Source organism: Panicum virgatum, chromosome 2N (genome assembly GCF_016808335.1).
Source record: "Panicum virgatum strain AP13 chromosome 2N, P.virgatum_v5, whole genome shotgun sequence".
Classification (NCBI taxonomy): Eukaryota; Viridiplantae; Streptophyta; class Magnoliopsida; order Poales; family Poaceae; genus Panicum; species Panicum virgatum.
In genome coordinates, this window is record NC_053146.1 from 19,431,065 (window position 1) to 19,451,556 (window position 20,492).

The 20,492-nt window shown below is 46.0% G+C and overlaps 2 protein-coding genes across 2 annotated transcripts; both read right to left on the reverse strand.

Moving 5' to 3' along the window:
* Positions 1-365: 365 nt before the first annotated feature.
* LOC120659953 lies at positions 366-1,150 on the reverse strand. The gene is made up of 2 exons (XM_039938247.1): positions 794-1,150; positions 366-711 (listed from the first exon to the last, which is right to left on the reverse strand). The coding sequence occupies exons 1-2, from the start codon at positions 920-922 to the stop codon at positions 520-522; spliced, it is 321 nt and encodes a 106-aa protein (XP_039794181.1). The 5' UTR covers positions 923-1,150; the 3' UTR covers positions 366-519.
* LOC120659952 lies at positions 1,085-3,986 on the reverse strand. The gene is made up of 2 exons (XM_039938246.1): positions 3,534-3,986; positions 1,085-1,598 (listed from the first exon to the last, which is right to left on the reverse strand). The coding sequence occupies exons 1-2, from the start codon at positions 3,827-3,829 to the stop codon at positions 1,337-1,339; spliced, it is 558 nt and encodes a 185-aa protein (XP_039794180.1). The 5' UTR covers positions 3,830-3,986; the 3' UTR covers positions 1,085-1,336.
* Between the last annotated feature and the right edge of the window lie 16,506 nt (positions 3,987-20,492).

The window sequence follows — 20,492 nt, forward strand, 5'->3', positions numbered from 1 at the left end:
TATTAAATATGTTTGAAGCTAATTAAGGAGTATTGAGAAGGAGGTTAGTTCTTTTAGGAGCGGCGGCTGCATGTCGGTCCTTATGGTTGTGTAAAAATAATTCAATCCTTGAAAAGAAAACATAGCCATTCTCGGTTGCAGGATATTTTCTCGATTATGCACTGGATTTGTATGTGGACTATCTTAAAAAAGCGACTTCACAGGACTTGGTTGCTGCAGCATCGCTACGACTGCGCTGATGACCCAAAAAAGTTTTTTAGCCAATACTCAGTGGCGGTCTAGTCTAGGGATTGATCGTCATTAATTCTAACGTTTGGGATATACATTTTTAATATATGTAGGTTGTGAGCATCCAAAGGGTATGCAGAATGAAACTTCGACCATGAATTTCCACAGACAAAAAAATCGCCACGGTTCATCCGTAAAGCTACGATATCTTTAGTGACCTGCGTCGTAGGTTCCATCGCAGGGTCCTGCGCATAGCTGCAAACACCGAAGGTGTTAAGAGCCAAAACTATATTACAACGCTTCTTCAAATTCACATATACTCTTTCCCTCGCATCTCTCCGGCCGCAACTCCATCTCCAACGGTAGTTGCCTCCGTCGGAGCACGCGCTCCAGCAGGGGCTTCTCCCGAGACACCCCTTTGACCTTCAGCTTCCTTGTGTCTCCAAGGACTTCACGAACCCGCGCTTCGGCTTTCGCTTGTAGCTGCAAAGCAACAAGATGGGATAATTCGAGTCAGGAGCTTCTTTGGAATTAGTGCCGAAGAAGAATAGGGTGAAGAACGTACCTGATCCTTCAGACGCTCCGCCTCGCGACGTACGAGTTCGCGGCCCTTGACCCGGAAGAAGCCATACATGAAGTTCTTGGGGATATTCTTCAGGAGCGCGGAGCACGTCGGGTTGAACGGCATCTTCATAGGGCCATCTTTTCTAGAGCTGAGGGCTCCCTCCTTAGCCAGATAACTCCAACTCTACGTGAAGCGTTGGAGTGGGGTAGAACCGTAGATCCTCAGAGAACGTTTTTCTAACACAAAGGGGGGAACATTAAAATCCCTAGAGCCGGAAACATCAAGCAGCCATGAGAATAAAGTACATGCATATGAACAGCATAGCATACTACGATACGTGTATTCCATGTCCAGAATCCAACCCAATAGTCCAAACAGTATACAGCCAAACCGTGACCTCATAGAAGAACCTAGCAAAGAAACAGGGAATCCAATAACCAATTACACCGGCACTACTAAGGTGATGTTAACAAGAGCAGTGCATTCCTCCACCACGAAACCAGCTGAGCTGAAAATACCGTGGCTGGTCTTCAGCAAGCTCCTTTAGTTGTAAGGGCCCATGCCAATGCTGGAGCCGCCGTAGGGTGCACCACCAGCGGCATCACGCGACTTTGAGTAGCTGAGGTAGTAGACCTCACCCAGGATGGCCGTGAAGAAGGTGAAGGCTGCACCAGCGGCGAAGACACCCTTGCGCACTGTCTCGCATGAGAGGGACTCGCCGTAGAAGATGCCCCTATACCGGGTGTGGTAAGCGTTGCGGACTGATCCCGCCAGCAAGCACGCCTCCGCGATGAGGAAGGTCCCCCTGTCATCAAAGGGGATGAAACATGTTACTGGTGAACACTTGAAGGGGAACAACAATTGATATTACTTGGACGATGGACTTCTATTTCTGGATATGCTGAATCAATGTGTTGGATACCCAAATCTGTTTGACATATGACAAACGTGCACCAAAATATAGTACATCTCCAATTGTAGGTACTGAATTAAGAAACTCTGTTCATTTCATAACAGCTTGAAGCTGGCAGTGAAGGTGCATCCAGATCAGGTTTCATTATATGAATTGAGGAAGGGAAGCAAGCAAGCAACACTCATGAAAGAGAAAAACCTGAAGTGATTCCAAACCAAATTTAACTGTGGCATGGCAGTGGCTCTGGCTTTTGTGGATAGTTATACCAGATGCTTCCACCAGAAGGCTTGCTAGGCAAGGATACAAAAGAAAGCAAGGCTATTAAACAAATTGATGTTGACTTAGGAACTGCTACTGTCACATGGTGATCCCAAGAGAAACAGATAAACAAATCGATGACAGACTATTATTGCTATTTGCTAATGTGGTTCAACAGGTTCATCGAAAAACTTAACAGAAGTCAACTAGTGCACAAACAAATAATCATAGGCTGTCGGTTTAAAGTTTAATCAGTTAGGAGATATTAAGGCATAGGTGGTGACTGGTGAGCTGTACCTGGTCTTGTTGGGTTTTCTAAGCCTACAATAGTGAAAGTAGTTTTCTGGAGGCTGCGGTTTGTATAAAAAAGATCATTCACTTGAATCTGGAAGGGCTTTCACATCTCCATGAGATCACAGAAAAATATATTGAATAACTGTTACACAAAAAAAGTGCGAGACACTAAATCTATGGGTGTGTTTAGATCACTTTGCATTTTGCGTTTTTGGAAGATTCAATATTTGAAGTATTAAATGTAAAATAATCACAAAACTAATTACAGATCTCGTCTGTAAACTACGAGACAAATCTAATGAGCCTAATTAATCCATCATTAGAGCATGGTACTGTAGCATTACTGTATCAATTTAGTGCCTAGTCACGTCATAATTAGGCTCATTATATTCGTCTCGCGATTTACAGTCCATTTGTGTAATGCGATTTATTTTTTGACTACATTTAGTACACCATGCAAACGATTTACAAAAATTTTGCATTTTGTCTTTTTGGATCTAAACAAGGCCATAGTGACCCATACAAGTGCACTAGGAGCAGTTGGACATCTAACATCACCAACATAGAAATCTAGCAGATCTATGGCTTGTACTGGGGTCCACTACTATAGCTTCGTACCAAGAATTAGTTAGTAGATTCCTAACAGGACATAGCTTGAATATCTGAAAGATGAGCTTAGCTTGCACGAGGCTACAGAATTGTCAAAAGTGAAGGACGCGGCTGTTATCATCTTTGAGGTTCAGAGTATTGAGCCTTGGCGTGCAAGTGCAGCTCCTGTAATGAAAGCAAAAGGCCACATGCCAGCAGCAGCAGGGTACTAAACCGGAAAGGGTGGGACTAACTGATGGATCTCAGTACCTCACCCAAAACCAATAGAGAGGAGCACTGGCCAAGCACTTGAATTTTGATTCTGTACAGACAAAAAAGCGACATTTTACCGCTAGAACAAGAGGCGCTTCACCTACGATTCCAATTAGAAGATCCGTTTGCGAGATCCGGCTTCAGACCACCCTGCGGCAAACGAATCTTAGGCTCTTGGCTAGCGCCGTGCGCCAGCAGCTGAGCTCAGACCACACGAAACACACTTCGCAGATCCTAATTCAATCCGCTCCCAGAACCACCCCCTGGGATTGGATCTCATCGGGGAGCGGAGCACGGGATCACCCGCCCAACCTAGCGTTGCCGGTTGGCACTACGCCCCCCGGGCCGCAGCGGAGACAAGCAATCGAATCAACGGGGCGGGCATGGGCAAATCGGGCTCGCTCAGACGCTTACCATGTGAAGAGGAAGAGGATGAGCGCGCAGGCGCGGGAGCCCCCGGGCTTGAGGCCGCGGCCGCAGCAGAAGCAGCGGCTGGCGGTCATGAGCACGACCTGCGCGGCGGCGAGCAGGAGCAGCGCGCCGACGCCGTAGCCCGTGGCGATGTCGGAGTCGTAGACGCAGTAGTCGTACTCCTTGGCGGCGTCCGGGGTGACGGTGGCCTTGCTCCGGCGCTGCTCGGCGGCGACGCCCAGCCCGAAGGCGATCACGTCCAGGAGGATCACCACCGCCTGCACGATGACGGACGCCATCCCTCTCGCGCGCTGTGCTGCTCCCCTTCCCCCGGAGGCTCGGAGGTGGCTGGTGGTGTGGTGGTGTCCTGGGGGCTAGGGAGGGCGGGGAGCTTGAGCTAGCTGGGGGTGGGAGGAGGTGGGTGTAGTTAAAGGTGTTGCGGTGGCGTGTCGGTGTAGAGTCAAGGTTAACCTAACCGCTGCTCAAATCGGTCCGGTCCGGTTCCGGTTTCGGCCGGTACCCAACCGACCAAAATTAAATTTTAAATTTGAATTCAAAAAATGAAAAAATTCCTAAAAATACTTCAAGGTGTGATAAATCTAATGGTGTCAAATTTTCTCAAAAATTCATTCATTTAGTATAGTTTGTGGGAATTTAAAGTTAAATCAAAAAAGAAAAAGAAAAAAATGAGCCGGCCCATGAAGGCCCACCGATCAAACCGGCCGGTAAACCGGTTGCACGGGGGCTTTTGAATTTCAAACCGGTCAAACCGACCGGTAAACCGGTCGGAACCGGTTGCATGGGAGTTTTTGAATTTATTTGAATTTGGATTTGAATTCAACCGGTTTCCACCGGTTACCGGCCTAACCGGTCCGGTAAACCGGTACCGGAGGGCGGCGGTTAGGCCGGTCCGGTCGGATTTTAAAACCCTGTGTAGAGTGCGGCGCGGCACGGCGCAGCGCGGAGCAGAGCAGAGGGGAGTGAGCCTCTGCTTTTGGGTGGGTAGTCACGCGGCGGATCTGGTGCTGGTGCGGGAAGGGGACCGCGACGGCCCAACGAATGCGGGAGGTGGGTGGAGAGGCCCGCACGGCAGCCGCTACCGGACGGGCGTTGCGTTGCGGTCCCCTGCCGCCGGGGGTTGGTGCGTGTGGGGCTTGTCTCGCCGACGCCCCGGTTCCCCACGCGCCACACGGCCTCGGACTCGGAAGCGAATACGCACGGCAGCGGAAGCCTGCAGGAGAGCTCGAATACGCGCCCGGCACGGCCCGTACACACCGCTAGAGATATCTTCTACGTTCCATCACGAGACGAATATATTAAATTTAATTAATCTATAATTATCACTAATTATTACAGTAGCTACCCGCTAAATGTGTATTAATTATACTTAATAGATTATTTTAGAACTCTAATTGCAACTTATGTAATTAGTTTTATATTAAATTGAATTCAAACAATTGCTATGACAGCTATTTAAAAAATCAAAGATCTAAATGAAAATAGGTTTCTTGCTAGCAGGCCACAGCTAGCACAGTGGTGCCCACCAGCTGGTCCTTGCTAGCCGCAGGTCTCGAGTCGTCAAACAAATAGGTTCAGTAATATCTTTCTTTTTTTTTACCCAAGGAAAATGGGATCCCAGTTCATTCTCTTAGATGTATCCAAAAACACGTAAGATAAGAAGAGGCCGTAGGGGGAGCAAAGCACTTTCTAGTTCCGCGTTTTATAGGCACCGGCACGCAACGCAGCAAGCAACCATCTTTTATCACAGCCCAAAAAAAAGAGAAAGAAAATAAAAATCCCCCGCCGGGTCCCACCTGTCAGCCTCCCCTCCCCTCCCTTCTCTCTGTTCCGCTTGGCGCCGCGCGCACGCGTCGCTCGCCGCCGCCGGTCAACCTCTACTTCCGTGCCACGTGCCGGCCATCCTCGCGAGCCGTGCCAACCCCTCCCTCCTCTCAACGCCTCAAGAGCCGGCCCCGGCCCCGTTCCCCTCAAACCCTAACCCTACCCGTTCCCCCATCCTCCATTGCCGCGCCGCCCCGAGCTCCCGTCGCCGCCGCGATTCGCCCGCTCCGGTGAGCGCCGCCTCGATCCCTCGCACGGGAAGCTTCGCCTACCCCTCCTCGACCCATTCTCCACCTCATCCGGCCCTTTCCCCTCCCCTGCAGGGCCGCCGCCGCGCCGGTTCGCCGCGCCGCCGCCCCTGTCCGTCGCGCCGCCCGTCCACCACTGTTCCCCGCCGTCCAACCCGTCGGTGAGGCTCGCCGCCACCTCCTCGTCCCCGTGCGCACCTCCCCTTCCCCGCTCTGGCCCGGCCTCGCCGCGCCTCCTTGCGCCGCCGCCCGCCGGCGCCGCCGCGTCGCGCACGCCGCGCGCGTGGGCGCGCCCAGGCGCGGGGTCAAGGCAGGACTTGGCCTTGACCCGGCCTGGTGGTGCCGCCCGGCCCCCTGGGTCCACCTGTCGGCCTCTGGCCTGGCGGGTGTGGCTGCCCTCGGGTGGATCTAGCGATATTGTTAGGGTTTCTTTAGGTTTTAATTGTCTGCAAACTTGTAAAATCCCTAGAAGTTCATATGTATAGCTCCAAAAATTATGAAACTCGTTTTGTTGGATTCCTCTAGCTTAGATATACTTCGGAAAAATATTGTTTTGCATGTTACCTTGCTGTATATTTATCTATAGTTTTATCTTGCAAAAGTGAGTTTAATGCTTGGTTATTTGTATACTGCTCGAAAAATCTCAAACTAAATTTTGTTAGACTCATTGTGATTTGTAGTTTCCAGTGGTACTACTTGTTCAAATGTTTCCTTGCTGTGTATCAAAGTTTTAGTTTGTTTTCTTATACTTTGTCTGAAAATAGTTTATTATAGAACTTCTTGCTGGAAAGTGATAAAATGGCAAAACCAGTTTTGTTAGCTTTGTTTTCATTCCTAGTATCTAAGATAATTTTTTTGGATTTGTTTAGTTTAGTTGCATTCCTTTCCCGATTTATCTTGCTTAGAGTAGCTGAAAATTGATCTATTTATGGTTATTTATAGGGAAATGCTTTTGCTGCAAAACTAATTTTCATGAGTTCTTTGCATTGTCCTCTACATGCTCAAATTGTTTCATGATTTATACTTGTTGTTTAGTTCATTTCTTAATTCTTGCATCGCATTCATGCATTTTAGTGACCGAACCGCCGGAGGTCGAACCCGTGGAACCCGCCGAGTCCGTGGAACCTGAACCCGGAATCCCGTTCGTGGTCGAGTCTGAAGTTAACCCAGGCAAGCAGCTAAGCATGATTCCTTACTCCTATTTAATCTGAGTTAGTTAGTTACATCACTGGGTAATATGGGGTTATATAGTTTGTATGTATTGCATTTTGGTACCTACTCTCTTGCATTACCCTTCCTTGAATTGTTATCCATGTCCTTGTCACTTGTTAGTCAGTTAATAACTTAATCTGACAAGATGCTTAGCCCTGCTTAGAATACTTACATTGGTTGCTAGAAAGGAATAGTTTGGAGTATCGCACTTACCTGATTATCCTTGATCGCACTTGAGCATCTGGGGCAAGTGGAGTGCAGTATCGAGATTCGAGCGGAATGTTAGGGCCTAGAGAATGAAGTCACATGGGTATAGTATGCTTGGATCGATTAAGGACCGAGTGGACGACGTTCGTTTTGAGCACCTTTCCGTGCTACCACATATCCAATATAATGGAACGGATAAGCCAATTATCTTCTTTGACTTGATCATTGATGTGCAGTCCTAGATACGTGGCTACGGGCTATGCAGAGAGGGTTAGTGTGTCCCCAGGTGGACCTATGAGTAGGAAAGTTTAGAGCTGTCCCTGGTGAAACTAAGTCTCTACTCGTAATCTAGGTGTGAGGTTCAATGATCGAGCCATGTTGGGAACGGTTGACGCGAGTACCCCCTGATCCAACTTTGGCCGGTTGGGTGAGTCGCATGGTCCTTGCATCGTGTGGGTAAAGTAGTACACCCTTGCAAGGTTATAATCAATTCGAATTGCCGCGCTCTCGGTTATGAGCAAGCTCTTTATCCCATGAACTCCTCATAGAATTTCGTTTGTGTTGGGAATGGTTCATGTTATAGTTATGATCAGTTATAGATTATATTATTCTCTTAATCAACTAAAAGTGTTTGGGGTTAGGCAAGATTAATTAATTCTGATAGGTGATAGCGTAGAGAGCTAATACTTATGCAATAATTACTTAACTTTAAAGCTGTTACTTGAGCCTTGCATGATCCTTGTTTATTTAATCGCGTAAGTCTTGTGGAGTACCTTTTGTACTCAGGGTGCTTTCTAAATCTAGTTGCAGGTGAGCCGGAAGTGGTGTTCGGCCACTTTTACCCCGCTGACCCAAACGCGGGGGAAGAGTAGGTCGTGGTGGCTGTAATGATGTCCTTGAGCAAGGCGTCATTACATTAGTAAGTCTTTATCGTAATCGAGCTTCGTGAGAGCATGTAAATTCAATAAACTTTACATTTCTGTTTAATTTGACTTTCGTGAGCCCAAGGCTTGTAAGTGGAGTTTGAAACCCACTTATATTGAACTTGTAATATTAAGTCGTGAACTCTGATAATATAAAACTGCTCTTTGTGGATTTTTGGCGATATATTCGATTGTAAACGGTATGTGCATATGCTGATTCTGGGCGTATGTTGGAGCGCATACCGGGACTACCGGATTTGATATTATTTTGGATGAATGACGTGTTGGTTATTCGTGTCTCTAGATGTGGGATAACACATGGCACGCTCTCCGGCAAGCACGTGTTAACTCTCATCTGGATGATAATGACCGGCGGTTCGTTTAAAATAGTATCAAATTGGGCGGTTCTCACAACGGGTATCAGAGCTGAGGTTTCATGAAGTGAACCTAAAATTTGCTTAGTGGGGTGAGAGTAAAATAAAATTTGATCACTTGCACTAAGATTTACTTTGGTTAAAAATTTGAACTTAAGGTGAAATGCTACCTTTCTTCCTTTGTCTTAGAGCTAATTCTTTCTTACTGCTTCACTCGTTTAATTAAGACATGCTTAACCCCTCTTGTCTTCATGAGTAGCGAGAGCGTAGGAAAACCCTTTCACCTGCTGGAAACCTTTTGAGCCTTTTACCGGAGTTGAGAGGGTGGGAATCACCCATTGTCCTAAGCGCTAGTAGGAGGGTTGTAGCGCTGCTGAACAATGCGGTTGTTGCGGATCGTAAGTGAGTGCTAGAACGTTAAGGCGTGCTCACAATGTGAGGAGACGTCATGTTGCATTCATACCTCGCATGCATGCATACTTTCTTTTGGTTTTCAAATCTGCATCTAATTAATCTAGTGTGTCGTGGTCTAGATTTCGCTGATCTCGTTCTTGTTAAGTTTAGTGGGCCAAATCTACCCTTTCTCTTAGATATGTTTTTCTAGTGTTGGTATGTGTTAGATTTTTATCTACACATTATCTTTCCACCCAGCCTTTGGGTATCATTCTCCATCTTTCATTACTGACCGCTAACCGTTTTGTTTATTAACAGGATGGTGTTGCGTTCGGGAACTAAAAGGGATGGTGCCAATGGTTCGGGTGGCAATAACCACCGCAACAACGAGGATCCCCTCCCTAATCCCCAGTTCACCCAAACCTCGCGGACATCTTGGCTCGGCAAACTGAACTTATGGCGACCATAGTCAATCAGATGGGCAATGCCGGCAATAATGGTCCATGAGCTGAGCCTCAAGTGAACAGGTTTGGGGATTTCTTCCGCACCAACCCACCCATCTTCCGTGGCTCCAAAGATCCTCTTGATGCGGATTTCTGGCTCAATGTTATTGAAGAAAAGCTGGGTCTTATTGAATGTGAGCCACATGAGAAAGTACTCTTTGCTGCTCATCAACTGCATGACGCCCCTGGGGCTTGGTGGCGGAACATCAAGGCATCTCACCCTGCCAATTACCGCTTCACATGGGAGGAGTTCCGCACAACTTTTCGCTCCTTCCATATTCCCAAGGGTATTATGGATATCAAGAAAAAGGAATTTCTGAATCTCACTCAAGGAAGTCGTGATGTGATGGCCTATGTCAATACCTTCAACACTCTCTCCCAATATGCACCTGAAGAAGTGGCCACCGATGCTAAGAAGCAAGAACGCCTGTACGATGGGCTCTCTGTAGAGTTGCAAGACAAGCTCTCTACTACCAAGTTTGAAGACTTCAATGACTTGGTGAATATCGCCATCAGAGCTGAGCACAAGATGATGAATCTTGAGGCAAAGAACAAGCGTCCCGCTCCTACCTCAGCAGGCGGTAGCTCTTCACGTCCACGTCTGGGGCCTTCTCCTTTTCCACCTCGGGCGCCGGGAACTCAACCTCCCCGTCCTATGTGGATTGTGCGTCACCCTCAACCTTCTCCAGGACAAGCTCCTAGGCCGGTCAGTGCCTATTGGAACAACCCAGGTGTTGCCGCAAAGGGTCCGTGCTTCAATTGTGGTGGCCTAGGCCACATCTCCAGGGACTGCCCCTCTCCGAGACGTGGCGGTGCCTTCAATGCACCCAGGCCTAATAATCCTCTACCTCAAGCACAACGTCAAGAAGTTAAGCCCCAACAAGCTCCTAAACATGGCCGTCTCAACTACACCACCGCCGAAGAAATTCCGGAGAATGCTGAAGTCCTCATGGGTACGCTCCTAATCAATTCTCACCCTGTTATGGTTCTTTTTGATTCTGGAGCAACTTTTTCTTTCATCAGTAAGAAATTTATGCTGCATAGTAAGCTTGAGATGCAAAACCTACAAGTGCCATATCATATAGAATCACCGGGTGGGGAAATCATTGCCAGACACTTTGCTAGTTAGGTTCCAATTCTCATTGGGGGAGTTACTTTTCGAGCCAATTTTCTCATTCTAGACAAGCTGGAGTTAGATGTGATTCTTGGGATGAATTGGTTGAGTAAGCATGGCGGAGTTATCAAATGTGGGCCCCGCACCATTGATCTTTTGCACCCTTCTGGGAGTAGAGTTTTACTGTCTCTTGCCAAGGTGAAATCTTGTTTATATGCCTTGGCGAGTACCAAAGCCACGGCGTTGGAAGATATTCCCGTGGTTTGTGAGTATCCGGATGTCTTTCCAGAAGAATTACCGGGTATACCTCCTGATCGTGAGGTGGAATTCATTATAGAGCTCATGCCCGGGACTGCTCCTATCTCTAGACAGCCTTACCGAATGCCTCCCAATGAGTTGAAGGAATTGAAGAAACAACTCAAGATTCTGTTGGATAAGGGTTTTATTCGTCCGAGCTCCTCTCCTTGGGGATGCCCGGCTCTTTTTGTGAAGAAGAAAGATGATAGTTTACGGATGTGTGTTGATTACCGTCCGTTAAACGAAGTCACTGTCAAGAACAAATATCCTCCTCCTCGGATTGATATCTTATTTGATCAACTCTCGAGAGCTCGGTATTTCTCTAAGATTGATTTAAGATTAGGTTATCATCAAATCAAGATCCGGAAAGAAGATATTCCAAAAACGGCTTTCTCTACTAGATATGGTCTTTATGAATTCACTGTCATGTCCTTCGGCCTCACGAATGCACCGGCTTATTTCATGTATCTGATGAATAGCATCTTCATGGAGGAACTTGATGTCTTTGTGATCATCTTTATCGATGATATTCTCATCTATTCCAAGACCAAAGAAGATCATGCTCGTCATATTCATATCGTCCTCCAAAAGCTTAGAGAGCATTATCTTTATGCCAAGTTCAGCAAATGTGAGTTTTGGCTTGATGAAGTATCTTTTCTTGGTCATGTCCTCTCCAAGGATGGTATTGCTGTGGATCCTAGCAAGGTGCAAGATGTTCTTGATTGGAAGTAACCTCAGAATGTCCATGAGGTTCGGAGTTTTCTTGGACTTGCGGGATATTACCGCCCGTTCATAGAGAACTTTTCTAAAATTGCGAAGCCTATAACTGAGTTATTGAAAAATGGAGTTAAGTTTGAGTGGACTCAAGCCTGTGAAGCAGCCTTTCAAACCCTTAAGGATCGCCTCACTACTGCTCCAGTTCTTGCTCAGCCAGATATTTCCAAGAGTTTCGATGTTTATTGCGATGCTTCTCGCATCGGTCTTGGCTGTGTTCTTATGCAAGAAGGCAGAGTGATGGCCTATGCTTCTCGTCAACTCAAGCGACATGAAGAGAATTATCCTACCCATGATTTAGAGCTTGCGACTGTTGTCCATGCTCTCAAAATATGGCGTCACTATCTGCTTGGCAATCATTGCAACATCTATACTGATCACAAGAGCCTCAAGTATATTTTCACTCAATCTGATCTCAATATGAGGCAACATCGATGGCTTGAATTAATCAAGGATTATGACATTGAAGTGCACTATCATCCCGGTAAGGCGAATGTCGTCGACGATGCACTAAGCCGAAAGGCTCAATGCAACTGCTTGACCATAGCTCCTCCTGTGCATACTCTCTGTGATGATCTTCGGAAACTCGGAATTTCTATGGTCAAAGAAGGTTATCTTGCTACTCTTACAATCAGATCTGATCTTTATGATCAAATTAAGGAAGTTCAAAAGAAGAATAAGGGTATGGCTCGAATTCAGGAGTTAATGAATGAGGGCAAATCTCGATGTTTCTCTACGGATGATCAAGGAGTTCTATTCTTTGGGAAACGAATTGTGGTGCCAAAGGATCATCACCTCAGGCGAATTATCCTTGATGAAGCCCATAGTTCTCAATTTTCCATTCACCCGGGCAGTACCAAAATGTATAAAGATCTCAATCAAAGGTTTTGGTGGACTCGCATGAAGCGAGAAATTGCTCGGTACGTTTCTGAGTGTGATGTTTGCCAAATGGTTAAGGCCGAACATCTTAAACCTGCCGGTACCCTTCAGCCCTTGCCTATCCCATCATGGAAATGGGAAGAAATTGGAATGGATTTTATCACCGGGTTACCCAGGTCTTCTCAAGGGTATGATTCTATCTGGGTAATTGTGGATCGATTGACGAAGTCGGCTCATTTTCTTCCAGTGAAGACTACTTATCTTGTCAAGCAATATGCGAAGTTATATCTCACTCGCATTGTTTGTCTTCACGGTGTTACCAAGAAAATTGTCTCTGACCGCGGTCCTCAATTTGTTGCTCACTTTTAGAGAAGTCTGCATGAAGCCATGGGAACCGATCTCACTTACAGTACTGCTTATCATCCTCAAACCGACGGTCAAGCTGAGAGAGTTAATCAAATCTTAGAAGACATGCTGCGAGCATGTGCTCTCATATATGAGAAGAAATGGGTTACATACTTACCATTCGCAGAATTCTCTTATAACAATAGTTATCAAGCAAGTATCAAAATGCCACCTTTTGAAGCTCTCTATGGAAGACGGTGTAGAAGTCCGATCAACTTGTCCGAATCTGGAGAAAGGCCTTTCTTTGGTCCAGATTTGGTGAAAGATGCCGAGGAGCAAGTCAGGATTATTCGTGAGAATCTTCGCATTGCTCAATCTCGTCAAAAGACTTATGCTGATCGTCGTCGCCGAGAACTACATCTCAAGATTGGAGATTATGTCTATCTCAAGGTATGTCCATTTAAGGGCACTCGTCGTTTTCAAGTCAGAGGAAAGTTAGCGCCACGCTATGTGGGATCCTTTCGAATCATCAAGAAGGTTGGAGCCGTGGCTTATCAATTGGAACTTCCTCAATCACTCTCCGCAGTGCACAATGTCTTTCATATCTCTCAAATGAAGCAGTGCCATCGTGTTCCAGCTGACGCCATCAACCTTGAGTCACTTGACCTTCAACCGGGTCTTACCTACGAAGAACACCCAATTGCCATTCTTGATCGTGATGAAAGAAGAGTAAAGCGTAGCATGGTGAAGTTTGTGAAGGTTCAATGGAGCAATCACTCCGAAGATGAAGCCACTTGGGAGCGTGAGGATCGATTACGTCAAGAATACCCGGAATTCTTTTCCGATGAGTAAGTTTTCTCCCTACCCCACCACACTTTCTTGATGAAGTTCATAGTTCTAGATGTTATATATGTGTACACAGTCACCATCAAGAAAACTCTAGGAATGTCTTACACCCCATCATTCCTGTCTTTGTGCATCATCTCTTAGATGTTTATCTTGTCTAGATGAATATGACCTCAACCTAGCCCTTGTTTTATCCTTCCCCTCTTGTCTACCTGAATCTCGGGACGAGATTTTCTTAAGGAGGGGGGGAGTTGTCACAGCCCAAGAAAAAGAGAAAGAAAATAAAAATCCCCCGCCGGGCCCCACCTGTCAGCCTCCCCTTCCCTCCCTTCTCTCTGTTCCGCTCGGCGCCGCGAGCACGCGTCGCTCGCCTCCGCCGGTCAACCTCGACTTCCGTGCCACGTGACGGCCATCCTCGCAAGCCGTGCCAACCCCTCCCTCCTCTCATCGCCTCAAGAGCCGGCCCCGGCCCCGTTCCCCTCAAACCCTAACCCTACCCGTTCCCCCATCCTCCATTGCCGCACCGCCCCGAGCTCCCGTCGCCGCCGTGATTCGCCCGCTCCGGTGAGCGCCGCCTCGATCCCTCGCACGGGAAGCTTCGCCTACCCCTCCTCGACCCATTCTCCACCTCATCCGGCCCTTTCCCCTCCCCTGCAGGGCCGCCGCCGCGCCGGTTCGCTGCGCCGCCGCCCCTGTCCGTCGCGCCGCCCGTCCGCCGCTGTTCCCAGCCGTCCAACCCGCCGGTGAGGCTCGCCGCCACCTCCTCGTCCCCGTGCGCACCTCCCCTTCCCCACTCTGGCCCGGCCTCGCTGCGCCTCCTTGCGCCGCCGCCCGCCGGCGCCGCCGCGTCGCGCACGCCGCGCGCGTGGGCGCGCCCAAGCGCGGGGTCAAGGCAGGACTTGGCCTTGACCCGGCCTGGTGGTGCCGCCCGGCCCCCTGGGCCCACCTGTCGGCCTCTGGCCTGGCGGGTGTGGCTGCCCTCGGGTGGATCTAGCGATATTGTTAGGGTTTCTTTAGGTTTTAATTGTCTGCAAACTTGTAAAATCCCTAGAAATTCAAGTATAGCTCCAAAAATTATGAAACTCATTTTGTTGGATTCCTGTAGCTTAGATCTACTTAAGAAAAATATTGTTTTGCATGTTACCTTGCTGTATATTTATCTATAGTTTTATCTTGCAAAAATGAGTTTAATGCTTGGTTATTTGTATACTGCTTGAAAAATCTCAAACTAAATTTTGTTAGACTCATTGTGATTTTTAGTTTCCAGTGGTACTACTTGTTTATATGTTTCCTTGCTGTGTATCAAAGTTTAAGTTTGTTTTCTTATACTTTGTCTGAAAATGGTTTATTATAGAACTTCTTGCTGGAAAGTGATAAAATGGCAAAACCAGTTTTGTTAGCTTTGTTTTCATTCGTAGTATCTAAGATAATTTTTTTGGATTTGTTTAGTTCAGTTGCATTCCTTTCCCCATTTATCTTGCTTAGAGTAGCTGAAAATTGATCTATTTATGGTTATTTATAGGGAAATGCTTTTGCTGCAAAACCAATTTTCGTGAGTTCTTTGCATTGTCCTCTGCATGCTCAAATTGTTTCATGATTTATACTTGTTGTTTAGTTCATTTCTTAATTCTTGCATCGCATTCATGCATTTTAGTGACCGAACCGCCGGAGGTCGAACCCGTGGAACCCGCCGAGTCCGTGGAACCTGAACCCGGAATCCCGTTCGTGGTCGAGTCTGAATTTAACCCAGGCAAGCAGCTAAGCATGATTCCTTACTCCTATTTAATCTGAGTTAGTTAGTTACATCACTGGGTAATATGGGGTTATATAGTATGTATGTATTGCATTTTGGTACCTACTCTCTTGCATTACCCTTCCTTGAATTGTTATCCATGTCCTTGTCACTTGTTAGTCAGTTAATAACTTAATCTGACAAGATGCTTAGCCCTGCTTAGAATACTTACATTGCTTGCTAGAAAGGAATAGTTTGGAGTATCGCAAATACCTGATTATCCTTGATCGCACTTGAGCATCTGGGGCAAGTGGAGTGCCGTATCATGATTCGAGCGGAATGTTAGGGCCTAGAGAATGAAGTCATATGGGCATAATCTGCTTGGATCGATTAAGGACCGAGTGGACGACGTTGGTTTTGAGCACATTTCCGTGCTACCACATATCCAATATAATGGAACGGATAAGCCAATTACCTTCTTTGACTTGATCATTGATGTGCAGTCCTAGATACGTGTCTACGGACTATGCAGAGAGGTTTAGTGTGTCCCCAGGTGGACCTATGAGTAGGAAAGTTTAGAGCTGTCCCTGGTGGAACTAAGTCTCTACTCGTAATCTAGGTGTGAGGTTCAATGATCGAGCCATATTGGGAACGGTTGACGCGAGTACCCCCTGATCCAACTTTGGCCGGTTGGGTGAGTCGCATGGTCCTTGCGTCGTGTGGGTAAAGTAGTACACCCTTGCAAGGTTATAATCAATTCGAATTGCCGCGCTCTCGGTTATGAGCAAGCTCTTTATCCCATGAACTCCTCATAGAATTTCGTTTGTGTTGGGAATGGTTCATGTTATAGTTATGATCAGTTATAGATTATATTACTCTCTTAATCAACTAAAAGTGTTTGGGGTTGGGCAAGATTAATTAATTCTGATAGATGATAGTGTAGAGAGCTAATACTTATGTAATAATTACTTAACTTTAAAGCTGTTACTTGAGTCTTGCATGATCCTTGTTTATTTAATCGCGTAAGTCTTGCGGAGTACCTTTTGTACTCAGGGTGCTTTCTAAACCTAGTTGCAGGTGAGCCGAAAGTGGTGTTCGGCCACTTTTACCCCGCTGACCCAAACGCAGGGTTAGAGTAGGTTGTGGTGGCTGTAATGATGTCCTTGAGCAAGACGTCATTACATTAGTAAGTCTTTATCGTAATCGAGCTTCATGAGAGCATGTAAATTCAATAAACTTTACGTTTCTGTTTAATCTGACTTTCGTGAGCCCAAGGCTTGTAAGTGGAGTTTGAAACCCATCTATATTGAACTTGTAATATTAAGTCGTGAACTCTGATAATATAAAACTGATCTTTGTGGATTTTTGGCAGTATATTCGATTGTAAACGGTATGTGCATATGCTGATTCTGGGCGTATGTTGGAGCGCATACCGAGACTACCGGATTTGATATTATTTTGGATGAATGACATGTCGATTATTCGTGTCTCTAGATGGGGGATAACACGTGGCACGCTCTCCGGCAAGCACGTGTTAACTCTCATCTGGATAATAATGACCGGCGGTTCGTTTAAAATAGTATTAAATTGGGCGGTTCTAACTTTTTATTCAGGACTACGCAACGCACAGTTGTGTTTGTCAGGATGGGCTCGTTAGGAGGTTCTGCGCGCCGGTGCCGCGGTGTGCTCCTGGACCGTCTCGTGCGCCTGCTTGTAGGCACACGTGGTGGTTGCTGGTCAAGGGTCCTCCAGCTCGTGACAACTTGCTTGCGTGCACAGCTGTCAATAGTAATTGGATGTGTTTAGTTACAAAATCTTTCTCTCCAAACTTAATTATTCATCTATCACATCAAATTTTTTACCTCATGTATAAAGTATTAAATGTAGTTAAATAAAAAAATTAATTGTATAATTTTTATGTATGTTGCGAGACGAATCTTTTGAGTCTAGTTAGTTTATGATAGGACAATATTTACCACAAATAAACAAAAAGTGCTACAGTGTGCTACAGAATTCGATGCGACTCTTTTTATCACTTTTTGCGGATCTAAACACAGCCATTATCGCAAAAAAAAAGTGTCAATAGTAAAACTGATGCGACCGGCACGAGTTCTCTCGGTAAATCAGCATATGGGGCGGGCCATGGAGCGGTGTTAGAATCTTATTTGATTTTCTTATTATTTATTTATTTTCAAATGTTCTGTGCCTGTGACGATCGGCGAAGCTCAGGGTTGCGCGAGATGGAGAGAGTAATGTCTCGTTTGCTAGGATCAATTTGTGCAGCTACTGTCTACGCTGCTACACATATTAACTTTAGTGTAAATCTGTAATATGTTTTACTAGTATAATTCTCTCGTACATTGCTACAGGTAATATAATAGATCATCTGTTTTGTATTCATTCACTTTATTTACCTACACTGTTCACCTAAGTAGTCGTTTAGGCTTTTACAAACCGTTTAAACGCTATAAAGTAGTACACCATTTCCATTTAATCGGTTGTTTTAACCATTTAAACAGTCGTTTTGCCCATTTAAACATCCGTTCTGCCCGAATAATAGGTTAAACGGCAGTTGACTGACTGTTTACCGTTTAGCGTTTACTGTGTACATGTCATATTATAATTGTATGAGATATTGATTGTCCGTGTTTCGATTGGGATTTCGATTGATTTGTCTGAGTTCCGACTAGAATTCCAAATAATTTGTCCGAACTCCGATTAGGATTCGGATTTACAAATTAAGAAAATATTGCTTGTTGTAGAAATAGTAGAGATGAAAATAGAGATTAACGAACAGGTGATCGCATACGCTTCGATAAATCCAAACAAATCCCGGGGTAAAAAAAGGAGAAATGCTGTGGTCAATTCAAAATCGAAAAAGTAAACTTCACTTTACTTAAGATGAAGGAACCGAGTGCCGAATTGAAATCTCAACAAAGAAATGAAAACATAACTCCGCAAGGGATTTTTCACCCAGTCGCTGTAGTTAGGAAAAAGAAGGTTATCTTCTTACCGAGCGGGAAAGGGCTTTAAGAAATTCTCTTCTTTGTGCTCAAAATTAGACTTCTGCTTAAGTTTTGCAAATTGTTGGAGCATATCATTTTCAAACATGAAAACAAAGCAAAAGTGCAAAACCTGCGAACCTTGTAACCACAAAAGATCGAATTTAGGAATAGTAATAAAAATGAAAAAAAAGGAAATGATGCAGCAGCTCGTGGCCTCGTGGCCCGTGGGCCATTTTTTTTCTGGCCCTTTCGAGGCAACGATGCGTCGGCCACTCGTCAGTCGTCATCGCGCCAAGTCCGCCCAATCCCGAGCATGGTTATTAATCCGACCTGTCCGGTCAAACCGGCAGGTATACCGGACCGGTTTGATCGGAAACCGATTCAAACAGATTGAATTCAAAAGCCACAGTGCTACCGGTTCGGACTGGTTTACCGGTCGGTTAGACCGGTTTACCGGCCGGTTTGGCCGGTTTATCGTTGATTTAATGATATTTTCCGACGGTTAAAAGTGGTTCCCCGGTGTAAAATAAAAGAAAATTTCGACATGAGCTATGCATATATTAATATAAATGACCACACCAAAACAATAATTTATAATCATGCATACAAATACAATAGTAATAAATGTGCATATAAATACCGCGTCATACACTTATACACATCAAATACAAGTTCAACGTAGGAATGGACGCGGTTTGGTATTCGGCGGTGGACATCACAGCGATATCTCGCACTCTAAGCAGCTCAGCTTTGTAGTGTTGCCAAGTTTGGCCCGTCCACGCGCGATGTTGTCTGCCATTCCTGAACTAACATAGTGTAAAAATGGGGGTCTTCCCATTCGTACACCCATCTCGTCAGTGGCTGCATGCTGATGTCAGGAATGGGATAGTGAAAAAACTGCGAGGAATCGCTGTAGGAGGAAGAAGAGTACTGTGGAGTGTCGTAGTCCGTCGGTCCAACCGTTCTCCTCTGCGATTGTGGTGCTCCATGATCGGTGTCCTAAGTAGCATGTGTGAACTGAGTCTCCCCTGCAATCAACCATATATCATAATTAGTACTCAATACTCATAGTCAGAAATATGTGTGCATTTGTATGTGCAATGTATACTTGTGAAACGAACACCACGAGCACCACCACTACCACCAGCAGCACCACCAGCACCACTACCACCACCATCAGCATCAGCACCGTCACTATCATCACCATCATCGGCCGAGCTGCTATTCTTGGACTCCTGATACGGAGGACTACGCTCACCTTCGCCATCATCAGTCTTGGTGTCGCTGCTCACTGGTTTTGCTGTTGCTTTGCCTCTTTGCCTTTTCGACGCTTCGGGTCACCCTTCGTAGACCCCTTCTGCAACTTCCTCTTCCCTAGGTGAGTGTCACCCACATTTTTACGTGCCCAATCGCTGATGGAATCATCCCCCGTAGCCTCATGTAGATCTGACAGGTTTATTTGATCTCTGACAATATGGGACGGGAGAGGGATGTCGCCGTCATCATCATCCTCGTCCAGAACTGGAGCCCGGTTAGATCTACCATATTCCATCCATTCCCGCACTAGATTATTCTCATCATAAAAAGAAATATGGGCCAGCTGGTCAATGAAATCATCTTCTTCACGCATCGGTGGGCCGAAGACCTCCTCAAATCGGAGACGAAGGTTGTAGTTGACATAAACAAGCTTGTTAAGTTTCTTATGCGACAACCGATTGCGAAACTTTGTATGCAGCAAGGCAAAAGTACTACAGTTCCGCTCGCATCCACTGAACGAACAACATTGTGAAACAAGCCGCATGGCATGGTACTGCAGTTTTGGAGTGCTTGATCCGAATATCATCCACCAGGACGCTGCATGTGCAACCGAGTATGTAAGCAATATATTCGAATAGAGAAAACAACAATGTCGTACGGAGTAACTCTTACATAGGGATGTCTTTGGGTTCATCGCCATCCGTATTTTCATTTCACTGCCAAACTCGCCAACCTTCTGCCGAAACACGTTAAGCTCCTGCAATGTCTGCACGGCGCTCTGGAGATCCGTCATGCGCTGAAATGTATCCTTGAGTCCACGAAATATTTTTTGAGTTGGATCCATCGTATATGCATACCTCGGATTTAGGACAGCTACTGCAAAATATAAATCACTTCAAATAAGCATAAGGTCAATAGATCTTAAAAATAGATGACTCGTATGTGCTTACCTGAACCCACATACGTGCCTATGAACACATCACCCAACCTCTCGTCCACCACCTCAATATA

Bases quoted from the DNA above. Each gene is read 5' to 3' on its own strand.
- LOC120659953 (XM_039938247.1), bottom strand. From the start codon at position 922: ATGAAGATGCCGTTCAACCCGACGTGCTCCGCGCTCCTGAAGAATATC. The intron at 712-793 runs GTACGTTCTTCA...GTTGCTTTGCAG, and splicing joins CGGAGCGTCTGAAGGATCAG to CTACAAGCGAAAGCCGAAGC.
- LOC120659952 (XM_039938246.1), bottom strand. From the start codon at position 3,829: ATGGCGTCCGTCATCGTGCAGGCGGTGGTGATCCTCCTGGACGTGATC. The intron at 1,599-3,533 runs GTAAGCGTCTGA...CTTTGATGACAG, and splicing joins ATCCTCTTCCTCTTCACATG to GGGGACCTTCCTCATCGCGG.